At 41.2% G+C, this 22,474-nt stretch overlaps 1 protein-coding gene across 5 annotated transcripts in view; it reads right to left on the bottom strand.

The window, feature by feature from the left end:
- Positions 1–22,474, bottom strand: part of MBD5 (methyl-CpG binding domain protein 5) — a 265,451-nt gene that overhangs the window by 43,815 nt on the left and 199,162 nt on the right. For 4 of the 5 annotated variants that reach the window (XM_075070237.1, XM_075070238.1, XM_075070235.1 and 1 more), the window contains 2 exons: positions 3,510–4,535; positions 1,616–1,827 (listed from right to left, as the gene is read on the bottom strand). In XM_075070237.1, coding sequence (XP_074926338.1) covers positions 1,616–1,827; positions 3,510–4,535 — 1,238 coding nt within the window. The remainder of the gene's footprint in view (positions 1–1,615; positions 1,828–3,509; positions 4,536–22,474) is intronic. The other variant, XM_075070239.1, reaches the window with a different exon arrangement.

Consider the following 22,474-nt stretch of genomic DNA (forward strand, 5'->3'; position numbering starts at 1 on the left):
ACAAAGATTGTCACTCAATGAAGAGAATCAGAAAATGAAAAGGCAACTCAAAACATAAAATAATATGCATATGAACACTAGCTTTCACACTTTGTTCAAAAAGACAAACCTTTGTAATAACAGGTGGTATTTGAGATGATAAAACTTTCAAATCCCTCCTTTTGTAGCCAATTTCCACCCACCTTTCTGAGTGCTCTGCTTTTTTGAATGAAGTCCAAGCTCCTCATTCTTACATTCAAAGTCCTAAACAACTTAATCCATGCTCATATCACTGTATTCAAATCTATTTCCTCCTATTCCTCCCTCAGTCTCTACTTTCCTCTCCAGTTTCACTCTTAAAAGTGCTCTTTTTCTCTCTACCCACACTCTGCTTTGTATTTTCTTGGATACAACCCACAGGCTTGAAATTACCTCCTATTTGTCATGTGCAAGTGACCTTGCCTTTCCCTTCTTATACACTTATTTTGGGAAGTCTAACTACTTTTATCCCACACCAACCACATCGCCAACCCTTTGCACTGTAGCTAATATCATGCATTGTCTATTATAAACTAAATCACATTTTGAGAAACCTTGCATATTATGTTTGTATTTGTCATGTACATGTCATGAGTGAAGTAAAGATAATAAGCAATATTAATACTTATTAATAGAATAGAATAGCATAGAAAAGATGCTTTAACTAGTGAAGCCAACTATTTGTGACTACTGCTTTAAATATTTACCATTACTAAACACTTACATAATTCAGGATACAAAGAGAAAATATGAAAATACAGCTAATGTAACTCACACAATTAAAAAATGTGAAGGGGTTAATAGGCAGTTATATTACTGTGATTTTGCAAACACAGGGAAATTTCTAGTTGTCTAGAGTGACAAAATGATATGTTGTCTTTTTTCTTCTTAAAGAATAAAAGCTTTTCTGGCACTATCACCTACATTTCTGCTGCCTTCATGTTCTCAGTTCTGCAGCACTATAATAATGTTAAGTATACACTGTAACTCTATTTTTGTTCTCTATCACTGTGATTCTGTTACTTTAACATCTCAATTTACATTATCAGCAGAATTGTCTGTTTGGCTGGAAATGTGAAAGGGAGATACCATTTTTTTCAAAAATTTTATTATATGTCTGTCCTAAACACTATGGGCCTGATCCAACATCCTCTAAATCAATGGTACTTGCCATTTACTTTAACAGGCACTATTAGAAAAAGTCAGTTACTCACAATCATCTCCTATTTCCTATTAACTGACAACTATGTTAACTTTTTACCATTCAGTCTCAACAATTTATTCTCAACCAGGAGTTTATGATCACACTTTAAAAGCGAATTAACAAATCCTGAAAGTTAATAACAGCTGTCAATAGATGCACATCATAAGTAGTTCCAATAAAATAAAAATGACACTAAATTTATAAGTAAAAGATATATAATTTCAGTAACATGTGTTTTTGATTTGCAAATACAAAATACATACTAAAAAAGGGCAACCAACTGCAATAAAACAGATTGTTTTACACATTCAGTGAAAAAGCAGAATATGGATACTGATTCTACTACTAGAAATGTTTAAATTCACTCAATATTGATTTCACTATGCTTTCTACCTGAAAATTTTGAAACAGACAAGCCATGGGGTTTGAGTTGTTAGCTGATCCAGGAATTGTGGGTTGCCCTTGAAACCCCTGGAGATTCTGGTACCCCTGGAGAAGATGATGTTGCTGCTGATTTGAAGGAAACATCTGATTGTTGTTTAACAGTGACTGAAGATGAGTCAGTTGATGGTTATTCAAAGTAGTGTTTATTGACGACATGTCACCTGCAATTCCAAACATATGGAGAAGTAAGTCAGCATAGTTTTCAAGAGTTCGTGAGTTTCCTTGAGTCACATTTTAACTGAAGGGTAAACAAATACTGACACTCTCTGTACAACAAAACTTTTCCCATGACATCTTCTGTACATCTCAAGGAACATGGCTCCTACTATTTATTCCTTCATTTCTTCAGCATTCTTTCTTTCAGGTCACATCTATATGTGGACTCTTTCTAAAGGATTCTGACATGACTGTCTTTCATTCTGGAATAGCACACAGCCAGGTACAGTAGAATGAGCATCAGTGGTATTCATTTTCTTGGAAATCCGTTCTTAGCTTCCAAAGAGCGACTGCTTCATACCATACCAACATCCTCCCCTCTTCCAACCTTTTGGTAACTATGACACTGCTGTTTGACCTGACTACACAATGATCCAAGGCCTCTTGAACACAAAAATACACTAGCTAACTCTACCAGTCCTCTCTTTTCTAGATACAGGAGAAAAATCTCATAAGAAAAACAAGCTATACTCAAAAAAATCTGCATTTTGAATCAAAAGAAAAATCTCCTATGTAAATTAAAATGCAAAAGAACAATATCACAAACAATAGGAAAATAAATACTTTGCGGCCCCTGATCCTATGAAATTGTCAAATAAAGGAAGCCTGAAAGAGGATTTTGCACTTGAGTTAACACAAACTAATGTTTTTCCTAAATTTTATGCTTGTGGAATCAACTGATGAAAATCAAAAGATTTTATTTTACAAAAAAAATGAATCCTAATTCAGTAACAATCCTAATGCTAAATTAAATTATATTGTAAAAATAGGGCTGAGTTCACAGTAACAAAGTTGCAGCTTGACATAAGTAACAAAGTTGCAATGCTTTCCAGCTCTTTGACACAATATTTTGGTCATTCTACTGGTATAGTTATTTGCTTATTGAGTCCAAACAGAACAGAACACAAAATATATCACATGTTCTAAGTAAACTCATCAAGAGACTAGAGATTTAGGAGAACAGTTTAGGCTTAAGAGTTCATCAGTTATGTAAGGACCTGTCAGGTGTGAGACCTTCAGTTTCTAAACTACAATGAAGAAATGAAAAACAAAGAAATATGAAAACAGAAATATACAATCAAGGGCTAGAAGGGGCAACCTACTTCACTGAACTTGTGCAAGGCTTAACTTGGAGTGCTTTATGTACGTATAGGATATGTGCTATGGTTTTAGCGTATTTTTGATTTAAATGGAAAAAATGCACTTGGCCATTTTTAATGGACTGCACAGCTACTCATACTAACCCTGTGATGCCACATATATTTGAAATAAAACACTGCATTCCAAAGATGCACCTGTGCTTTTATTACATGAAAAATAAAAGGAGTCAAAATTTGCCTGACTGTATTTAAGTGTGTGTAGTAGGTTTGGTGGCATCAGAATGAGAGAATGGAAAAGAAAATTATATCCAAAAACAGTATTAAATATTGCTGAATTTTTAAAAATTGCTATTTAAAATTTCTGACAGTAATGGTTGTTTTTCTCTAGAAGTATTCAATGACCTGTGACATACAAAACCTTTTTAGAAATAGTGCAATGAAATGGAGTCTTTAATAATAGAAAATAGAATCAGAAACTCTCCCCCCAACCTTTTTTTTTTTTAAATCTGTGAAAAAATTTAACTTACCAAGCAGACCTGTCCCCAGTAGAGGGTTAAGTAGCTGTGGCACCACAGAGTTATTGTTGAGTTTAGCTGGACCAGATGTATTCCCAGCATTATTAGATATGTTCAGCAATGTTTCTGCCATTGACACCACTGCTGTCCCACCAAGTGTTGAGACAGACAGTGCTGTCATTGCTGATGATGTAGTGGTTGTGGTAGTGGTTGCCTGGGAGGAGGTTGCTATGGATATCTCTGGATGATTAGCACTGTTGCCCGATGCGGAGTTCAGGACACCTCCCAACAGTTGGGGATTTAAGGCCATTAATCCTGAGGCCCCAGTGACAGCTGGGAGGAGCAAGGGGTTAGAAGTAGTGTCAGTGCCTGTAAAGCTTGGTATAGGGTTCCCCAGGGGGTTGGTTAAGAGGGTCTCTGCTCTGTTGCTGTCTGATTGATTGCTTGGCAAATGGTCTGGTGGGGCTGTCATCTGTGTTACTGAGGGTAAAGGGTTATTTTGCTGTTGTAACAAATCTGAGATGGTCAAATTGAAAGATGGTAGGGGAAGCATGGCAGCTGCTTGGGCTTGATTCTGAAGTAGGGCTGCTAGAAGCTGAAAATGAGCAGGTTGTAATACCTGCCCATCCATGTCACTGGAGAGAAAAGCTAGTGCAGCATTTACACTTGGGTTGAGCAAACCTAAAGGGTTGAGTATGACCTCAGACTTGCCTTCTCCTGCTGAAGGCTGTAGTATATTTAATAGATTCTGGTTTAAGAGATGTTGTTGATTCACTGGCAAAGAGATAGGTAGAGAATTGAGAAGATTTGGATTCAAAGAATGCGGAAGATTGTTGTTTGAAGAGCAGTTCTGTGGAAAGTGAAGTGTGTGTTCGTGGCCAACAAAAGGGAAATCACTCCCAATGGGCAGCTGGCTCGGAAGTGGGTTTCCAGCTGCAGTAGTGACTATAACACCATCCTGAAGAACGGATGTTGTCTTTGTGATGGCAGGTTGGCTGGTTCCAGCTATGGCTATGGAAGATGATGGTCCTGAACCCCCTGTAACACAAAACAATACATATATTAATAATGTTTATTGAAGGACAAATACTATCATCATTGCAACGATAACTAGACTCATCCAAATTTAGCTATATTCAAGACTCAGATGAAGAAAATTCAAACAGCATGTCTTTCTTATTAAAAAACGTTAAAATCTATTTGCAATGAATTATTTCAGACACTACACAGAAATGCCATTGCCACATCACAATCGGAATCCTGCTTGAATGAAAAACTTACGTTTCTTTTCAAACTCCTTCAGCAGAGAATTGTGTAAGAGGATTTCATTATTTTATTAAATATATTTTGGATTAGTCTAGGACTGAAAACTACCCATTTGTTACTATGTTCAGCCTTGAACCCACACCATATCCACTACTAAAACGATCAGCGACGGCCTTAAAACCTAATGGTAAAGAGTCTGGTCCCAAGATTAGATCCATGAATCCTGGCTCCTAGTTTCCTGATTCTGTTCCCAACTCTGCCACTGTATTGCTTTTCCATAAGTAAAATGATCAGAACATTTCGCATCTCACAGTATGTTTTGTGAATTATTGTTTGTAAAACATTAATTCTGTCATCTTTGGAGGAAAGCATTATTAATTATTACTACTATTATTATTGTGACATTTAACTGTCAAGTTCTAGAAAACATTAAAGTCAAATACAAGTTGCCATGGAAAACAACAGAAGTTTTCTTGAAGGAAAAGGTAAAGTCATTTGGGTGGCCTGAATGAATCCCTTGCTTAGAGTGGCAGAGAAGTCCAAAGCTTCCCTGCTGGGTGGATTTACAATAAAGGCTGTTATTTATTCAAGACTGGTTATTCTTTTTCTATTTCTGCATTTCTGTCTATCAACCTTAAACAATGCTGAACTCTACAAATAAATTATCTGTTTTCCTCTACCTGAAGGAGATTTCTTATTTGAATTGACAGTAGTTGTACACAAAAGATGTGTGTCAGAGGAGCAGGAGAAATAAAACAGAATGTAACCACCTTTGAACCATACTTTTCAACCTTATATGGTGACCAAAGAGATGCCCTTGGTCTCGGAAAACAAACAGTAAAAATGCATATTAATTTGATAAAATAAATCATTTTTTCTGTTATCTTCTATTGAAAAGCTGCAGCAAATTCCACTGTGTAGCCCACTGATCAGATAAAAATCAGAGAGCACCACTTATAATTTAGCAAAACTCCAGAAACAAATACTATTGGAAACTGGGAGTTCAACTACCGTCAGAGGATTGTTAAAGACAGAATCCAATTTTTTATCTGACAACTCACAATACCATCATTCAAGAAGTGTAAAGTATTGACAGTTAAACATTACATATAGTTATACATATTACATGAGATGTCAAATGTTGAGCTCCTTGGGCCAAGGATCATGCCTTCTTTTCTGGGAAGCAACTACAATATTATGGCACAATAAATAAATAAATAAATAAATAAAATATTAGAGCTGAAGTTCACAGAAATCAAGTTGGTAATCATAAGGACAGGATTTCACAAGCTCCCAGGGCTAGCATGTTAGCAGACTGGTATAAATGCTTTCATGATTAGTAAATTTCTCCTGGCAGCAGTCTGGAACCCATGACAAAAATGTAAAACAAAACACAAACTGTCCCTCTCCACATGGCTGAGTAGACAGGAAGAAATATGAGGTCTGGAAATATATATCCAAAGTGGTAGGCAGCTTCCCGCAAAAAGCTAATTAAAAAGTCAAAATAAAACTAGTTCATAAGGAACCTTTCAAACACTGAGATGATGAGGATGTTGAGTGGCAATAGAATGACATGTAAGAGAACGAGGATTACAAGTACGTCAAGTAAGTTTGTTTTCTGTCAACATAACTCTCCTATTGGATACCCATTTCTGCAGACTAAAATTCTCTGAGAAAGTCTCTAAAAGAAAATGTCATAGAAGAAAATCTCTCTCTCTCTCTCTGACACACACACACACGATTGCATGGAACATGACCACATCACCATAATGGAATGGTATGTTAGAGGTTTGGGGTTTTTTGGTTTTTAATATGAGTTTGGGATGGTCACATTGGCTCCAAAAGGCAACAACATGCATGAAATGTGTAGTTCACCCCAAATGAGTGGGATGAATAATTTAGAAATAATTTGAGCATGTTTTATTGATACCATTTTTCATTTCTCATACCTATAAGCCAGACATCCTTAGTACCAAGAGTTTGATTGTACAGGTCCCAGAGAACAGAAACCAGAAATAACTACTATATTTTAGAAACCTCTGAAAATATTCTTAAGTAACTTTTTCAAACATGATGTAGCATATTTTAAGGACTTTCCAGGGCTAGAAATAAGTTACTTGCATTTCACTGGAAAGCAGGGAAATTTCCTTTTCTAATAGTATAAAACTCCAATTTCTTGCTCTGATGTGTCAGATAGATATTGGTATCTATCAGTAGTGCAGGACTGAATGATGAACAAGAAAAAACAATTACCCAGCTTTTGAACGGTTGTTCTTCGAGATGTGTTGCTCATGTCCATTCCATTGCAGGCATACATGCGCCCAGGTGTGTGGTCGCTGCAGACTTTTGCCTTAGCGCAGGGGACCTCAAACTTCATTGCACTGCAACCCCCTTCTGATAACAAAAATTCCTACATGACCCCACAAGGGGGGATCAAAGCCTGAGCCCGCCCCAGGTGGGGTGGGGACAAAGCCAAAGCCCAAGAGCTTCAGCTCCAGGTGGGGGGCCTGTAACTGGAGCCTTGTCACCCAAGGCTGAAGCCTTCGGGCTTCGGACCTGGGTGGTGGGGCTCAAACTTCAGCCCCGGACCCCAGAAAGTCTAACGTCAGCCCTGGCGACCCCATTAAAATGGGGTCACGACCTACTTTAGGGTCCTGACCCACAGTTTGAGAACTGCTGCCTTAGTGGTATTCATAGGTACCCTCTGAAGTGGTACCCTCTGAAGCGCCATGCTCATGCGGCAGTATATCAGGTGCCGCCAGCCCTGCATCCTCTCAGTTCCTTCTTGCCGACAACTCTGGCAGAGGGATAGGAAGGCGGGTAATGGAATGGACATGAGCAATACATCTCAAAGAACAACAGTTACAAAGGTGGGTAATTGTTTCTTCTTCTTTGAGTACTTGCTCGTGTCGATTCCATTGTAGGTTACTCACAAGCAGAATACCTGGAGGTGGGCTCAGAGTTCATGGTCTTGTAGATTGGAGTACTGCTCTGAAACAGAGGGCGGAAGGCTGAAATGGCCGCAAGGTGTACCTGGACCAAAGATAGCGACAGCCCCTGGAGCTTAAGGTGCAGCAAATAGTCAAGGATGTCCTGCAGTGGGGCCTCTTCCTCATGAATGCAGAGATCTGAGCCCCAACATGAGTACCACTTCCACTTTGCAATGTAGGTAGCCCTGGTGGAGGGTTTTCTGCTGGATACCAGCAGAACACTGGCATTCTTCCCCACTTAGCCACCCAGCAGCCAGATGGTCAAGTGCAGCACTGCCAGGTTTGGATGTAGTAGAGCGCTGTGGTTCTGCGACAGCAGATCCGGCCAAAGAGGCAGCTGCAGGGGCGTGGGTGCCAAAAGACTCAGCAGCATGCCAAACCAGTGTTGATGAGGCCACGCTGGGGCTTTGAGGATGACCATCGCTTTGTCTTGCTTTACTTTTAGCAGGATCTTATGGATTAACGGTATCGGCAGGAAGGTGTACATTAGTGCTGTCGACCACAGCATCAGGAAGGCTTCCAACAGGCAGCCCTTGTCTCTGCCCAGCAGAGAACAGAACATGTGGCACTTTCTGTTCTGCCTGGATGTGAACAGGTTCACCCAGGGAGTTCCACACCTGTGGAAATCTAGACTGACCACCTCTGGAACTGCCCTTGATTAGCCAGTCATCAAAATACAGGAAGATCTGGACCCCTCGACGCCTCAGGAAAGCCACCATCAGCGCCATGCATTTCGTGAACACCCCGGGCCAAGTACAGGCCAAAGGGTAGCACTGGAGCGAACTGGAAGTGGCGCCCAGCCACTATGAAATGCATGAAATGCATGTGTCCTGGGAATATGGAGACATGAAAGTAAGAATCCTTTAAGTCAAGAGAGGCGTACCTTCCCCCCGCCCCAGAGAGCCCCCCGGAACTAGGGAAGGGATGATGAAGGCCAGGGAGACCATGTGGAACTTGCAACTTCTTGAGAGATTCGTTAAGGCCCCACAGGTCCAGAATGGGTCTGAGGCCCTCTTTTGCCTTTGGGATTAGGAAGTAGCGGGAGTAGAATCCTCTTTCTTCTATGTCTCGAGGAACTTCCTCCACAGCTCCCAAACTTAGGAGCTTCTTGACCTCCTGAATGAGGAGTTGCTTGTGAGATGGGTCCTTGAAGAAGGATGGAGAAGTGGGGGGATGGGAGGGAGGAGGGGCCAGAAATTGCAGGGTGTAGCCCCGAGCCACTATGTCCAGGACCCAGCAGTCCAAGATAACCCACAACCAGGTCAAGTGGTAGGGGAAAAGGCTGTTGAGGAAAAAACGGAAAGGATCTAGGCAGTTGACTGGTATGTCATTCCTGAGCGCACCCTCCAAATGAGCACTTCTGGCCCCCGGGTGCTTCTTTGGGTCAGGATGTGCAAGAGACCGGGACGACGAAGGGTGGCGGCAGCTGAACCCGACGTCACGTTTCCTTAGAGGCCCTTGTCAAGGCTGCCATTATCGAGGTGGTGGAGGAGGCTGGAATGGCTGTCTCAACACCTGAGAAGTGTGCACCCCCAGAGACTGAAACGTTGCCTCTGTGTCTTTCAGGCCATGTGGCTACGCATCTGTTTGATCAGAGAACAGGCAGACACCGTCACATGGGAGGCCCTGAATAGAGCCCTGCATGCCCTGGGACAGGCCAGCGGTCTGGAGCCAGGAACTGCGTTGCATGACCACTGCCAAGGCGACCACCCGGGCAGATGAATCGTCCATGTCCCAGGCCATTTGGAGGGAGCACTCCTGGGCCGTCTCCTTGAGCTTGAGGAGAGAATCCCACAACTTATAGCGACTCAAGAGGGCCTGATGGTTTACCACCCGAAACTGTAGTTGGCTGTAGAATAAATTTTGTGACCAAACAAATCCAGCCTCTTGGCCTCCTTATTTTTATGGGTGGAACTGGTGGGACCCCATTTGTCCCTGTCATTGGCAGCCGAGATGACCAACGATCCTGGTGGTGGATGGGTGTACAAGTACTCCAACCCTTTTGCAGGGACGAAGTACTTCTTTTCCGTCCTCTTAGAGGTGGGCAGGATGGAGGACGGGGTTTGTCAGATGGTTTTGGCAACATTCAGGACCTCCTTGTGTACCGGGAGCATGACATGAGCTGGGGCGGACACTGAGAGCACATAAAACAATGTATTTGACTACTCCTCCATCTCTTCCACTTTGAGGCCCAGGTTGGAAGCCACCCTGCAGAGCAGCATCTGATACTCCCTAAAATCATCTGGCGGACTAGCTTTCGAGGGACCTGCCACCACCTCCTCCGGAGAGAAGGAGGATGACTGGATGACCAGGGGAGGTCTGGCAGCGTCCTCACCCATCAGAGAGGGCCTTGGGGTGGATACTGGCTCCTCACCCGCAATGGCTGCAGGAGCATCCTGCACCAAACCCGGTGCTGTCAATGCCATGGGTGCTGACTTTGGCATGCCTGGCGACCGAGGGCTGGTGGGAGTGGGACAATGGCATGATGGGAACAGCCTAGGCATTCCAATAAGGCCATAGGGTCGGCCACTGGCTCAGCTGCCAGATTGGCACCAATGCCATGGACACGCCCGCTAGAGCCCAATCACGACGCTGTCCAGGCAAGGGGCTGAACTGTGCCTCCGAGCTGAAAAGGTCATCATCCTCCGGTGAACAAGGTGAGGCTGTGGCGGCTTGGGTCTGGCAGCTCACTGTTGCCGCCGGTGACTGGTGCTGGGAACGGTCCGATCAGTGTTGGGAGTAGGGCGAGAGGTGCCATGTCAGGGAGTGACCTCAAGGTCTCAGCAACAGTGACCAACAACGCGATGAAGACGGGTGCCAGGGAGATCGTCAACGCCTGGCCTGAAGACAGGGATCAGGAGGGCAATGACGATGACTCACAGCAGCGAGCCAGAAATCTGGGCCGACGTGGAGACCAAGAACATGGCAACCAGGGGCTCTGTCTTGGCTCCGGAGACCAGTCGTGCTCGCTTGTTTTGCGCGAGGCCTTGCTGGTGGGCTTGCCCTCATGGGGAGTCTTAGTCAGTTCCATTGCCGCACGTGGTGCTGGCTGCGGCAGAGGCACTCTTCTAGCTCACCAGGTGCCAGGGGCTCAGAGGGCGCTGACTGCGCTGTTGGCTTGGGCCCTTTATTGCTTCCTGGAGTCAGTTGCAGGTCCTTTCGGGTGGAGGAACTCCCCAGGGCTGAGCCCTTTTGTGTGACCAGAGCGGGTGTAAGGCCTGAGCAGGGTCCTTTGCCCAGTGCCCCTTGGTCAGGCTTGCTCAATGGTTTCTTCTTCTTCGGCACTGGCGAAGGGGATGCGCTATGCACCGAAGTTGATGCTCTGGGTCCCGGTTCAGGCTGTGATGACTCTGAAGATGGGTGCAGGGCAGCCTGCATCTGGCGGGTCCTGAGGTGTATGTCACGCTTTCTTTGTGTTCGAGGATGAAAGTTCTGGCAGATGCAACAGCGCTCCTTTATGTGGAATTCTCCAAGGCACTGTAGACAACTCTCATGTGAATCACAAACAGGCATGGGCCTGTTACACAAAGAGCAGGGCTTGAAAGCTGGAGAACAGTGCATGCCCCGCCTGGGCAAAGTCCCTGCTGAGACACTATCTAACTTAAACACTTAACAGGTACTTAACAACTAATTAACAAATGATTAAACTATTTACAGCTAGAAGCATAAGGTTAAGCTAGAAGAGAAACCACCGACCACTTGCAAAGCAAGGGACAGAGGTGCTGCAACTGACCACGCTGGGCTGTAAAAAGGAACTCATAGGGTGCCGGTCCGAAGGCACCTGAAATACTGCTGCATGAGTGCGGCACTCCAGAGGGTGCCATAGCTGACCCCTATGGATACTGCTAAGGCAAAAGTCTCTGACGACCACACATGAGGGCACGCACACATCTACAATGGAATCAACATGAGCAAGCACTCAAAGAAGAAATTCCATATTTGGAAAAAAGGAAAAAGTTTTTTTTTTTAAATGTCAAGTATTTAATGCTGCTCAGAGGGTGTGAATATTAGAAGGAGTCCTGAAGGCCAGGCTGAGAAATACTACAAGAAAGACATTCTCACATGGTTTTCTTTTAACAGTAGAACCTATCAACATAACATAAGAACAGCCATACTGGTTCAGACCAAAGGTCCATCTAGCTCAATATCCTGTCTTCTGACAGTGGCTGATGTCAGGTGCTCAGAGGAATTACAGACCAGCTAATCATCAAGTGACCATCCTGTCACCCTTCCCAGCTTCTGGCAAATGGAGCCTAGGACACCATCCCTGCCCATCCTGTAATTAGCCATTGATGGACTTATCCTCCATGAATTTAACTAGTTCTTTTTTTAACACTGTTATAGTCTGGCTTCACACACTTCTAACAGAGTTCTACAGGTTGACTGTGCATTGTGTGAAGAAATACTTCCTTTATTTTGTTTAAAACCTGCTGCCTATTAATTTCATTGGTGACCATAGTTCTTCTGTTCTGAGAAGGAGTAAATATCACTTCCTTTATTGCTTTTTCCACACCAGTCATGATTTCACAGACTGTATCACATCCCCCATTAGTCGTCTCTTTTCCAAGCTAGAAAGTCTCGATCTTATAATCTCTTCTCATAACAGAAGCTGTTCCATAATCATTTTTGTTGTCCTTTTTCTGAAACTTTTTCCAATTCTAATACATCTTGTTTGAAATGGGGCAACCACATCTGCACGCAGTATTCAAAATGTGGTTGTACTATGGATTTATTATAGGGAATATGATATTTTTGCTTTATCTATTCTTCTTCTATGATTCCCAACATTCTGTTAGCTTTTTGACTGCTGCTGCACATGGAGTGGATGTTTTCAGAGAGTATCCACAATGATAGTTCTTGAGTGGTGTCATAAACAGTAGCTAAGGTTAATGTTCTTTTACCTGTAAAGGGTTAACAAAGGAACCAAACACCTGACCAGAGGACCAATCAGGAAACAAGATTTTCAAATCTCAAGGGAGGGAAAAGTTTGGGTGTGGTTTTTTGTTCTGGGTTCTGTTGCTTTATAGTCTCTGAGGGATCATTCTATCTCCAGACTTCTATCTTTTCTATTTCCAAGTGTGAGTTACAAAGGTAGAAGACAATAGGCTTATATGTTTGTTTGTATTTACATGTATGTAGTTTCGTGGAATGTTTTAATTGTATTTCTTTTTGGATAAGGCTGTTTATTTCATTTTTTTCTTTTAAGCCAATAACCCTGTATATTGTCACTTGATACAGAGACCATTTTTATGTCTTTTTCTTTCTTTTGTATATAAAGCTTTCTTTTTAAAACTTGTTGGATTTTCTAGTTGGGGCTCAAGGAGATTGAGTCTGCAGTTCACCAGGGAATTGTGAGAGGATTGAAACAGGGTGATCTTCCAGGGTCATCCAGGAGGAAGTAACGAGGAGACAGGAGGAGGGGGTTATTTCCTTTGTTGTGTGACTCAGGGCATCTGAGTCTTGGGTCCCCCAGGAGTTTTGGGAGACCAGAGTGAGCCAGGCACTGGAATCCTGCTGGTGGCAGCGCTATCAGATCTAAGCTGGTAATTAAGCTTGGAGTTTCATGCAGGCACCCATTTTGGACACTAAGGTTCAGAATGGGACTTATGCTTATGACAAGTGATAACAGCTATTTAGACCCCATCATTGATATGTATAGTGGGGTTATGTTTTCCAGTGTGCATTACTGTGCATTTATCAACATTGAACTTCATCTGCCATTTTGCTGCCTGGTCACTCAGTTTTTGAGAGATCACTTTGTAGTAGGGCTGTCAAGTGATTAAAAAATTAAATGGCAATTAATTTTACGACTAAAAAAATTAATCACAATTAATCATATGATTAATCGCACTGTAAACAATAATAGAATATCATTTACATATTTTTGGATGTTTTCTACATTTTCAAAATATTGAATTTCAGTTACACACAGATACAAAGGTAGCAAAGTGTACAGTGCCACTTTTTATTACAAACATTTGCACTGCAAAAACAAAAAAGAAAAGTATTTTCAATTCACCTAATTAAGTACTGTAGTGCAATCTCTTTATCATGGAAAGTGAACTTACAAATTTAGAATTATGGTACAAAAAAACTGCTTCAAAAATAAAGCGATGTAAAACTCATGCCTACAAATCCACTCAGTCCTACTTCAGCCAATCGCTAGACAAACAAGTTGGTTACATTTGCAGGAGATAAACGCTGCCCCTGCCTTCTTGGTTACAATGTCACCTGAAGTGAGAACAGTGGTTCACAACATGGCACTGTTTGTAACCGGTGTCGCAGATATTTACCGTGCCAGAAATCTTAAGGATCATAGGTCCTGTCACGCTCAAACACCATTTCAGAGGATATGCCATCATGCTGATGTGACGGGTTCTTGCTTCCAATAATATAATCCAAAGAGGCGACCGATGCATGTTTTATTTTGAATCAGCGAAGTGCTGATGTAACCAGCCAGAAAGTTGATGTTTTTTTTTTGGTGTTCGGGTTCTGTTAGTTTCCGCATCTGAGTGTTGCTTCTTTAGACTTCTGAAATGCAAGCTCCACACCTCGTCCCTCTCACACTTTTAGACAGCACTTCAGATTCTTCTAAACCTTCGGTCCAGTGCTGTAAGTATTTTTAGAAACATCAACAACTCTTCTTTTGCATTCTTGTTAGATCTGCAGTGAAATGTTCTAAAATGAAACATGTGCCTGAGTTCATCATCGAGACTGCTGACTTGAAATATATGTTAGAATCGGGTAAAACCTAGAGAGGGGACATCAATTTCTCCCCCAAGAAAGTTCTGTCAGAAATTAATTAATGCACTATTTTTTTTAAATGAATATTTCAATCAGCATGGACAGCATGTCCTCCAGAATGGTTGGTGAAGGCATGAAGCAGGCATATGAATGTTAGCATATCTGGCATGCAAAATACCTTTCACTCATGGCTACAAAAGTGTCATACGAACCCGCTTTCTCACAGTCAGTGACACGTTAAATAAGCAGCAGGCAGAAGTATCTACCGTAAGAGTAAATGTTTTATCTTAGCACTTGCTGAACAAGAAGTAGGGACTGAGTGGATCTTGTGGCTCTAAAGTTTTTACCATCTTTTTGTTTTTGAGAGCAGTTATGTAAGAAAAAAAATCTACTCTTGTAAGTTACACTTTCAAGATAGAGATTGCACTACAGTACTTGTACAAGGTGAATTGAAAAATAGTATTTATTTATCATTTTTACAGTGCAAATATTTGTAATAAAAATAATATAAAGTAAGCAGTGTACACTTTGTATTCTGTGTTGTAACTGAAATCAACATATTTGAAAATGTAGAAAAACATCCAAAAATATTTAATACATTTCAATTGGTATTCTATTGTTTAACAGTGCGATTAAATTTTTTAAATTGCAGTTAACTTTTTGAGTTAATTGCGTGTTAACTGCGATTAATCGACAGCCCTACTTTATAGCTCTTTGCAGTCTGCTTTGGGCTTAACTATCTTGAGTAGCTTTGTATCATCTGCAAATTTTGCCACCTCACTGTTTACCCTTTTTTTGAGATCATTTATGAATATGTTGAATAGGGCTGGGCCCAGAACAGACCCCTGGGGGACAGCACTATTTACCTCTCTCCATTCCGAGAATAATTTATTCCTATCTTTTAACCAGTTACCGATCCATGAGAGGACCTTTCCTCTTATTCCATGACAGCTTAATTTGCTTAAGAGCCTTTGATGAGGGACCTGGTCAAAGGCTTTTGAAAATCTAAGTACACTTTATCCACCGGATCATCCTGATCCACACGCTTGTTGACTCCCTCGTATCTATACTAGTGCCAAATGAAACAAAAAGCTGAGTGGACTCCTGTCCATTCCATATAAAAACAAAGGGACCTTTTAAAATCAGGCTTGTGGAGAAGGAACTCACCTGGATGGGAATACAGTACAGGTATGTTAAAAATGTTGGCAAGATAATTAGTTCATTGAAATAAAACTCGTTAGTATGCTTAGAAGGATTATCAGTTGAACAGCTGTACCAAGCCCCAACTCCTCTTTGTACAATTTGGTATAAGATGGATCAGTCTAGATCCCTGCACAGAACTATTTTTTTTAATCTCGCTCCCATCCTGCTTCTTGGATTGTTTCTTGCATTTTTACCCTGCTCCCACCTGCAAAAACCTTAGATCCCACAAATCCCACAAGAGACAGATTCCTCCATGCTACAAAAACAAACACCACCATGGTTGGTTATTTATACACATATAAAAACGGAATTCAGGCACAATTTTTACCACTAAAAGAATAAAACAAATCTTGCTCAAACTATGTAAAAAAAAACTATAGCCTCTGTTATAATAGACATCAAATCTCTTTCTATCCTTCGCTTAAAATATAGGTATTAAAACCTTTATTAAAAAAATGTGCTTTACATTCCTGAAATTCTATTTATCAACAAACTGACAGGAGATTTAGTGTTTTCCCACAAATTACTGCAGTCTGTCTTTTTTCCTACTCAATCTAGCCCACAACAAAAATTTTATCTGCTCCCACTATTATGGCAGCGGGTTGTGTGGGATCTGCAGGATCCCAGTCCCGCTGTAGGCCTCTAGATTAGTAAAAGGAACTCAAAGCATATTCACTCTACAAACTGAGCTCACTGCCACTAAGAAAATTATCTTCCGTACAAGAAATGTAAGATCACAGGTATAGGGTAGATAAAAACAGCTTTCCCCAGTTTAGGCTGGACCTCATTAATAACCCATGACACTGAAGACTCTTTAAATAGGGATTTCAAAGGCATCAAGCCTGACATGAACCTTGTGAAACAAGGGACCACGTGGAAACTGGTCGACCTTCATCACACTCATAATAAGCTGAAATAGCTACTAAAGTAACATTGAGGGAATTTCTCTTTTACCTTTTTCTTTGTTTTAAATTGAATTAAAACTGATGGGTATCTAAATCAGTTGTTACACTCAAGAAAGATCTTGGAATCATTGTGGATAGTTCTCTGAAAACGTCTGCTCAATGTGCAGTGTCAGACAAAAAAAGCTAACAACATTAGGAACCATTAGGAAAGAGACAGCTAAAAAGACAGAAAACATCATGTCACTATATAATTCATGGTACATCCACACACCTTGAATACTGTGTGCAGTTCCGGTCACCCCATCTCAGAAAAGATATATTAGAATCGGAAAAGATACAGAGAAGGACAACAAAAATGATTAGGGTTATGGAATAGCTTCCATAAATAAGTAAGATAAAAAAGACTGGGATTATTCAGTTTGGAAAAGAAATAACTAAGTGGGGATATAGTAAAGGTCTAAAAAAATGGTTAATGGTGTGGAGAGAATGTATATGGAAGTGTTATTTACCTCTTCACATAACACAAGAACCAGGGATCATGAAATGAAATTAATAGGCAGCAGGTTTAAAACAAACGAAAGGAAGTATTTCTTCACACAATGCACAGTCAACCTGTGGAACTCATTGCTAGAGGATGTAGTGAAGACCAAAAGTATAACTGGGTTCAAAAAAAGAATTAGAAAAGTTAATGGAGGATAGGTCTATCACTGGCTATTAATGAAGATGGCCAAGGAAGCAACCCCATCCTCTGGGTGTCACTCGAAATTGTCCTGTTCTGTTCATTCCCTTTGAAGCATCTGGCACAGGCCATGGTCGGAAGACAGGATACTGGGCTAGATGGTCTGACCCAGTATGGACATTCTTAGGTTCTTATGGTCCCTGTCTGAGGCTTTTTTCAACTCACTAATGAAAAAGCAGTAAAACATTACCATAGCATATAAGAATTTAGCTCAGACACCTATTAGAGGTGTCTGCCTCAAAACCCCATTATAAATCAAAAGGATTATACCAAAAAACCCTAAGGAAAGTGAGTTTTTCTTGCCCATTGCTTTCAGGAGAGATCCAACAGTAAGGCATGCTTCCTTCCTGATCTTTCTCCAATAGGCCAGAGGGCAGGGTTTAAATACTTACCACAGAGCCTTGCCATCCAATAAACTTGTGCTCCTACATCTGAGAAAGAGGCCAACTGGAATTGCCTATTGAGGGCAATCTTAGCCCATTCTGATCATGTAACATGAGTCAGCAGCATGGGCCTTTGTCTTGTTTTTTTTAAATGTGACCCATTTCTCTCCCAGGACTCAGTGACCATGTCCTCATTCCCACAGGTATTGTTGCAGGAAACCCTGTAACAGAGTAGTAGACAGCCAGGAGAGTTCCTCTTGCAAACATTAAAAGGGCCTATATACACTTTAATAGTTACTGTTTCTGTTGCTGATTTAAAAATATAAATCTGCATTACATGCCTGTAATATCTCTATATATATAAATATCCTTGCATTCCTTGCATCCAATTCTACTGACATAAGTTTTTCTCACTTCAGCTGCCTTACTATTATTTATTTGTATTATAATAGCACTGAGGAGCCCCAGCCATAGACCAGGACTCTGCTGTGCTAGGTGCTGTAGAAAAACAGGACAAATAGTTCTTTCCCTGCTGTCTCTTAAGAATAAGAGAAAATGGATGGATAGACAGAGAGAGGGGGGAGTACAAGGTAACAATGAAACAATATTGGTCAGCATGACAGACAGTGGTTTCTGCACTCCAGCAACCTAATTTGTCGGTATTTTGTAGGCTTCACGGCAGAGAAGAGTTCTAAGAAGAGATCTAAAGGAGGATAATGAATTACTCTGGTTGATGATAATGGAGGAATTCCTTTAAACCATGAGGGACAATATGGGAGAAAGCACAAAGGTGCTTGTTTGAAAATTTAACAAGTGAACAGTGAAGACTGGCATCAGTGGCTGATCTCAGGTGAGAGCTAGCCTTTTGATACTAAATAAGAGATGATAGCTAGGGTAGGGATAGGTTGTGAAGGGCCTTTAAAGTGAAGAGAAATAGGTTAAGTTTGCTATGATAGCAAAAAGGGAGCCAACAGAGAGATGCAAAAAAAAGGTGATATGGTTAAAGGGATGGGCTAGGGAAATGATCTTTGCAGCAGCATTCTGAAATAGATACATGTGGTTCAAGATTGCACTTGTCAAGAGGTAAGGATGTTGCAATAATCAAGATGCAACATGATGAGAGCCTGGACAAGAGTTTATATTTTGTGCATGGATAGGAAAGGCTGTATCTTATGTTATGCAGAAAGACTAAGTCTGTATGCGAGGACCTAGAGCAGCGGTCCCCAACCTTTTCGTCTGGAAGGACTGTGGCGGCAGTTGAGCATCCGCCGAAATGCCGCCGAATCTGAAGACCCACTAAATTGACGGCAGAGCACTCTCCAGTCGACCCTGGTAATCCAGCTCTCTGAGAAAAGCAAGGTAAGTCTCTCCCATTGATGCGGCGCAGTGAAGACATCGTGGTAAGTCAACCTAGACTACGTCGACTCCAGCTACGTTATCCATGTAGCTAGAGTAGCGTAACTTAGGTCAAGTTACCCTAGTAGTGAAGACAAGCCCTCAGTCAACGACTCAGTTAAATAACAAGGAAGATGGGGGCTGGCATTCCTGAGTCCCTTTAAAATTTGTTAGCACTTATTAGGAACGAACATTCAAGAACAGAGGCACCTAAATCAATATAGGGAAATAAAATCCACCTGCAGAATGCTTCACCTACCATAAACTTTACAGTAACAAGTAAGTGCTTCCAGCTCACCTTATCAAGGCATTCCTTTTTTAAGAGTTGTAGTCACATCTAATGGTGTAGATGATTGATGTGGGGATTAGGTCAGTTAATAACACCTTTATATTCAGAGGGGAAGGATGGTCTTGTGGTTAAGGTACTAGACTGAACCTTAGGAGCTCTGTTTTCAATTGCTGGCTCTGCCACAGTTTTCCTGTATGACTATAGGCAAGTGACGGTGGGTGAGGCAGTAACAGAAGGTGCTCCAATAAAAGATATTACCTCACTCATCTTATCCCTCTCATACTCTGAGACCAAACACCACTATAGGCAAGTCACTTCATCTCTGCACCTCAGTCCCCAGCTGTAAAATGAGTATGAAGATAATACTGTTTTCAACTATCCTTTGTCTCTTTAAATTGTGAGCTTTTTAGGACAGGGATCATACCTAACTCTGTATTTGGACATTGCCTAGTTCAACAGGGCCCTGAACTCAGTCAGGACCTCTAGGTGAGACTGTTGCACAAAGAGTAAATGAACAATAGCATTGACCTGATGGACATGGGTTAACTCTGGAAGAATTTGTTCTATCCTTCAAGTAGGAAGTTTCCCCTGAATCTTTCAGCCCTCATTCGTTAAGGATATTGGACAGTAATCTGACCTGTTAACATCTGAACCAGGGAATGTGTGACAGAATCTGGAAAAAGAGTTAAAAATGTGTAGAACCACCTTTCTGGTTGAGTGTAAATGGTTTCTCCTGGTTAGAATCATATTGTGCACATTTCTTTCTTTAATTTGTTATATAAATCTCTTGATGAATTCACATAACCACCATGCACACTCCCCTTCCAACCCCTGGATGCTAGTCTCTTCCACCTTGTTACTATTTCAAACCTCAAACTTTTTCAAAACATAAAGCCATTTAAAATGTTCCATTAATTGTTATGTTTCAACTGCATACAAAAACTACATTAGAAGAAAGTTATTTGGGTAGCAAAACCATCTAGAAACTGGGTAATGCCCCTTTATGTACATGGACTATGATGCAGTCTTTAATTATATGATCACACGCTATTTTTTCCATAAGACCTCGGCCTCATTCAGTGCAGAGGATGGACAGTGCTCTAGGAATAAAGCTGTTATATTTTTTCAGTCAATATGTAGCCCGATGCATTATTCACTGAACACCATCCAAACCCCATACTGAATATGTAATAATTTTTTTTAAAGTGTCTCATAAATATTAATAAATTTAATCTTCACAGCTCCCCCAAGAGACAATGAATTTAGCTTCACAACTCCCTTGGCAGATAAGAAAGTATTATCATCCACAATTTACAACAAACACATGCATCATGATCAGGATCTGAACTCTGCATCTTCAGTACTGCAGCCCAGAGGGCCAGAACTAGAGCTACTGGACTAACTACATTTGCTAGCAGCAAGAGAAAGCTGTTAGCCTGTGTAAACCAGCCACTATAGGAGGATGCACCACATAGTGATACAGGGGGTTATCTATGCCCTGTTTTACAGACAGCATAGCCAAGGACAAAGATATGGTAGATTACTTCTGAGAGGCAGTGGGGCTTAGTGACTCTAATTTGGGGCTGCCACATTGGAGAGCTGGAATCTATCTTCAATTTGTGTAAACTCACAATGGGGTAGGAAGCACTGATTAACAGTGAGAGATGTGATGTGAAGGGTATGGAAATATTAACGTTAGTCATCAGAAGTGAATCTAGAACTCTAGTGTCCATGGCAAGTGGCGGTGAGTTCCTGCTCCAAATGGTATCCTAGAAAAGGGGGCATGTGCTGGAGCCTTCCTGGATATGGTTCAGCTAGCACAGCTCACTTTTCCCCTTTCTCATCCCTCTGCTCTTTCAGCCACAGCCGGGCAATTTCTGCTCCGAGGGTTTCCAGTGTTAATTGCTATTGCAATAGTGGTCTTGGTGGCCCAGCCTCAGATTACACAGAGATTTTGTTATGCTGCAAAATTATGCTGAGCACCATAAATCAGAGATGGGAAATGACAATTTTCAATACCTTATAACAGCCAAATTTAAACAGGATTTCATGGGATGAACAGAAAAGGCCTGGCCCTAGCCTCAAGGAAATTCCATGACCTAATTTCAAAGGCTTGCTGCAAGCGGTGGAGGAGTTAGGAACTTTTGTAATGGAAAGTGATAGATAATCTATATGTAGCGGTTTTAGCCAGCTCCCTCTATACTTCAGTTGTTTTTGAACAGTGTTTGCAATCAAAATATTACAGCACCGAGAACCAGAAAAATGAAATTGACTTAACTGATTTTCATTGCTCAGGCTGAGAGAAATGCAAAAAGGAAACAGCATGAATATTAAATTGGATTTTTTTTTAGATTTATTTCACTTTTAGAGCCAAATGTTGTCATCCTTATGCTTAAGAGTACCTTGAAATAAAAGGTGCTATTTGTGGAATAAGAAAACATGAGTTAGGGTGGAAGAATCTGACCCTCTGTGATCTAAAGTATTATTAAAAGCACAGGCAAATAGCCAGCTATCTAGTGCTTGTTGATTCTTCCAACTGTTTACCACAGTAACTAGTTTCTGATTAGTAAACATTAGGACTACCTTGTCACTCAAACTGGCATATAAAACCAAGTATGGAATAACTGTTCACAGAGAAATAGCAACTAAAATATGTAATCCCCCCTCCCCCAACTAAACTCAAATAAAGCAGAGTATCCAAAATCCGCAGCAGACTTTTTTGGTTAAATCTCTCTTGTACATTGGTATAGACTGTATATGTCTGACATTTCCTGACTACTTATACAATAGCTATCATCCTGTTGTGATTGACAAAAAACTATAGTGGCATGGTATGGTAGTGGGTGATCCTAAAAATAACAGAAGTGCAGATGGACTGCTAACTTTTAGTACCAGCTTATTTGTTATAGAACATGCTTAGAAAGTTCAGGTCTGTATAATTCCAAGGCCTGTCTGCTAAATAACTTAGAGGAAATGGACTTACCTCAAAATCAAAAGATAATTATCATCCCCTAGCAAAACATGTTATGAAGGATTGGAATTGGTCAATCATTAGACAAAGGA

This window comes from Chelonoidis abingdonii, chromosome 10 (genome assembly GCF_003597395.2).
Source record: "Chelonoidis abingdonii isolate Lonesome George chromosome 10, CheloAbing_2.0, whole genome shotgun sequence".
NCBI classification, from domain to species: domain Eukaryota; kingdom Metazoa; phylum Chordata; order Testudines; family Testudinidae; genus Chelonoidis; species Chelonoidis abingdonii.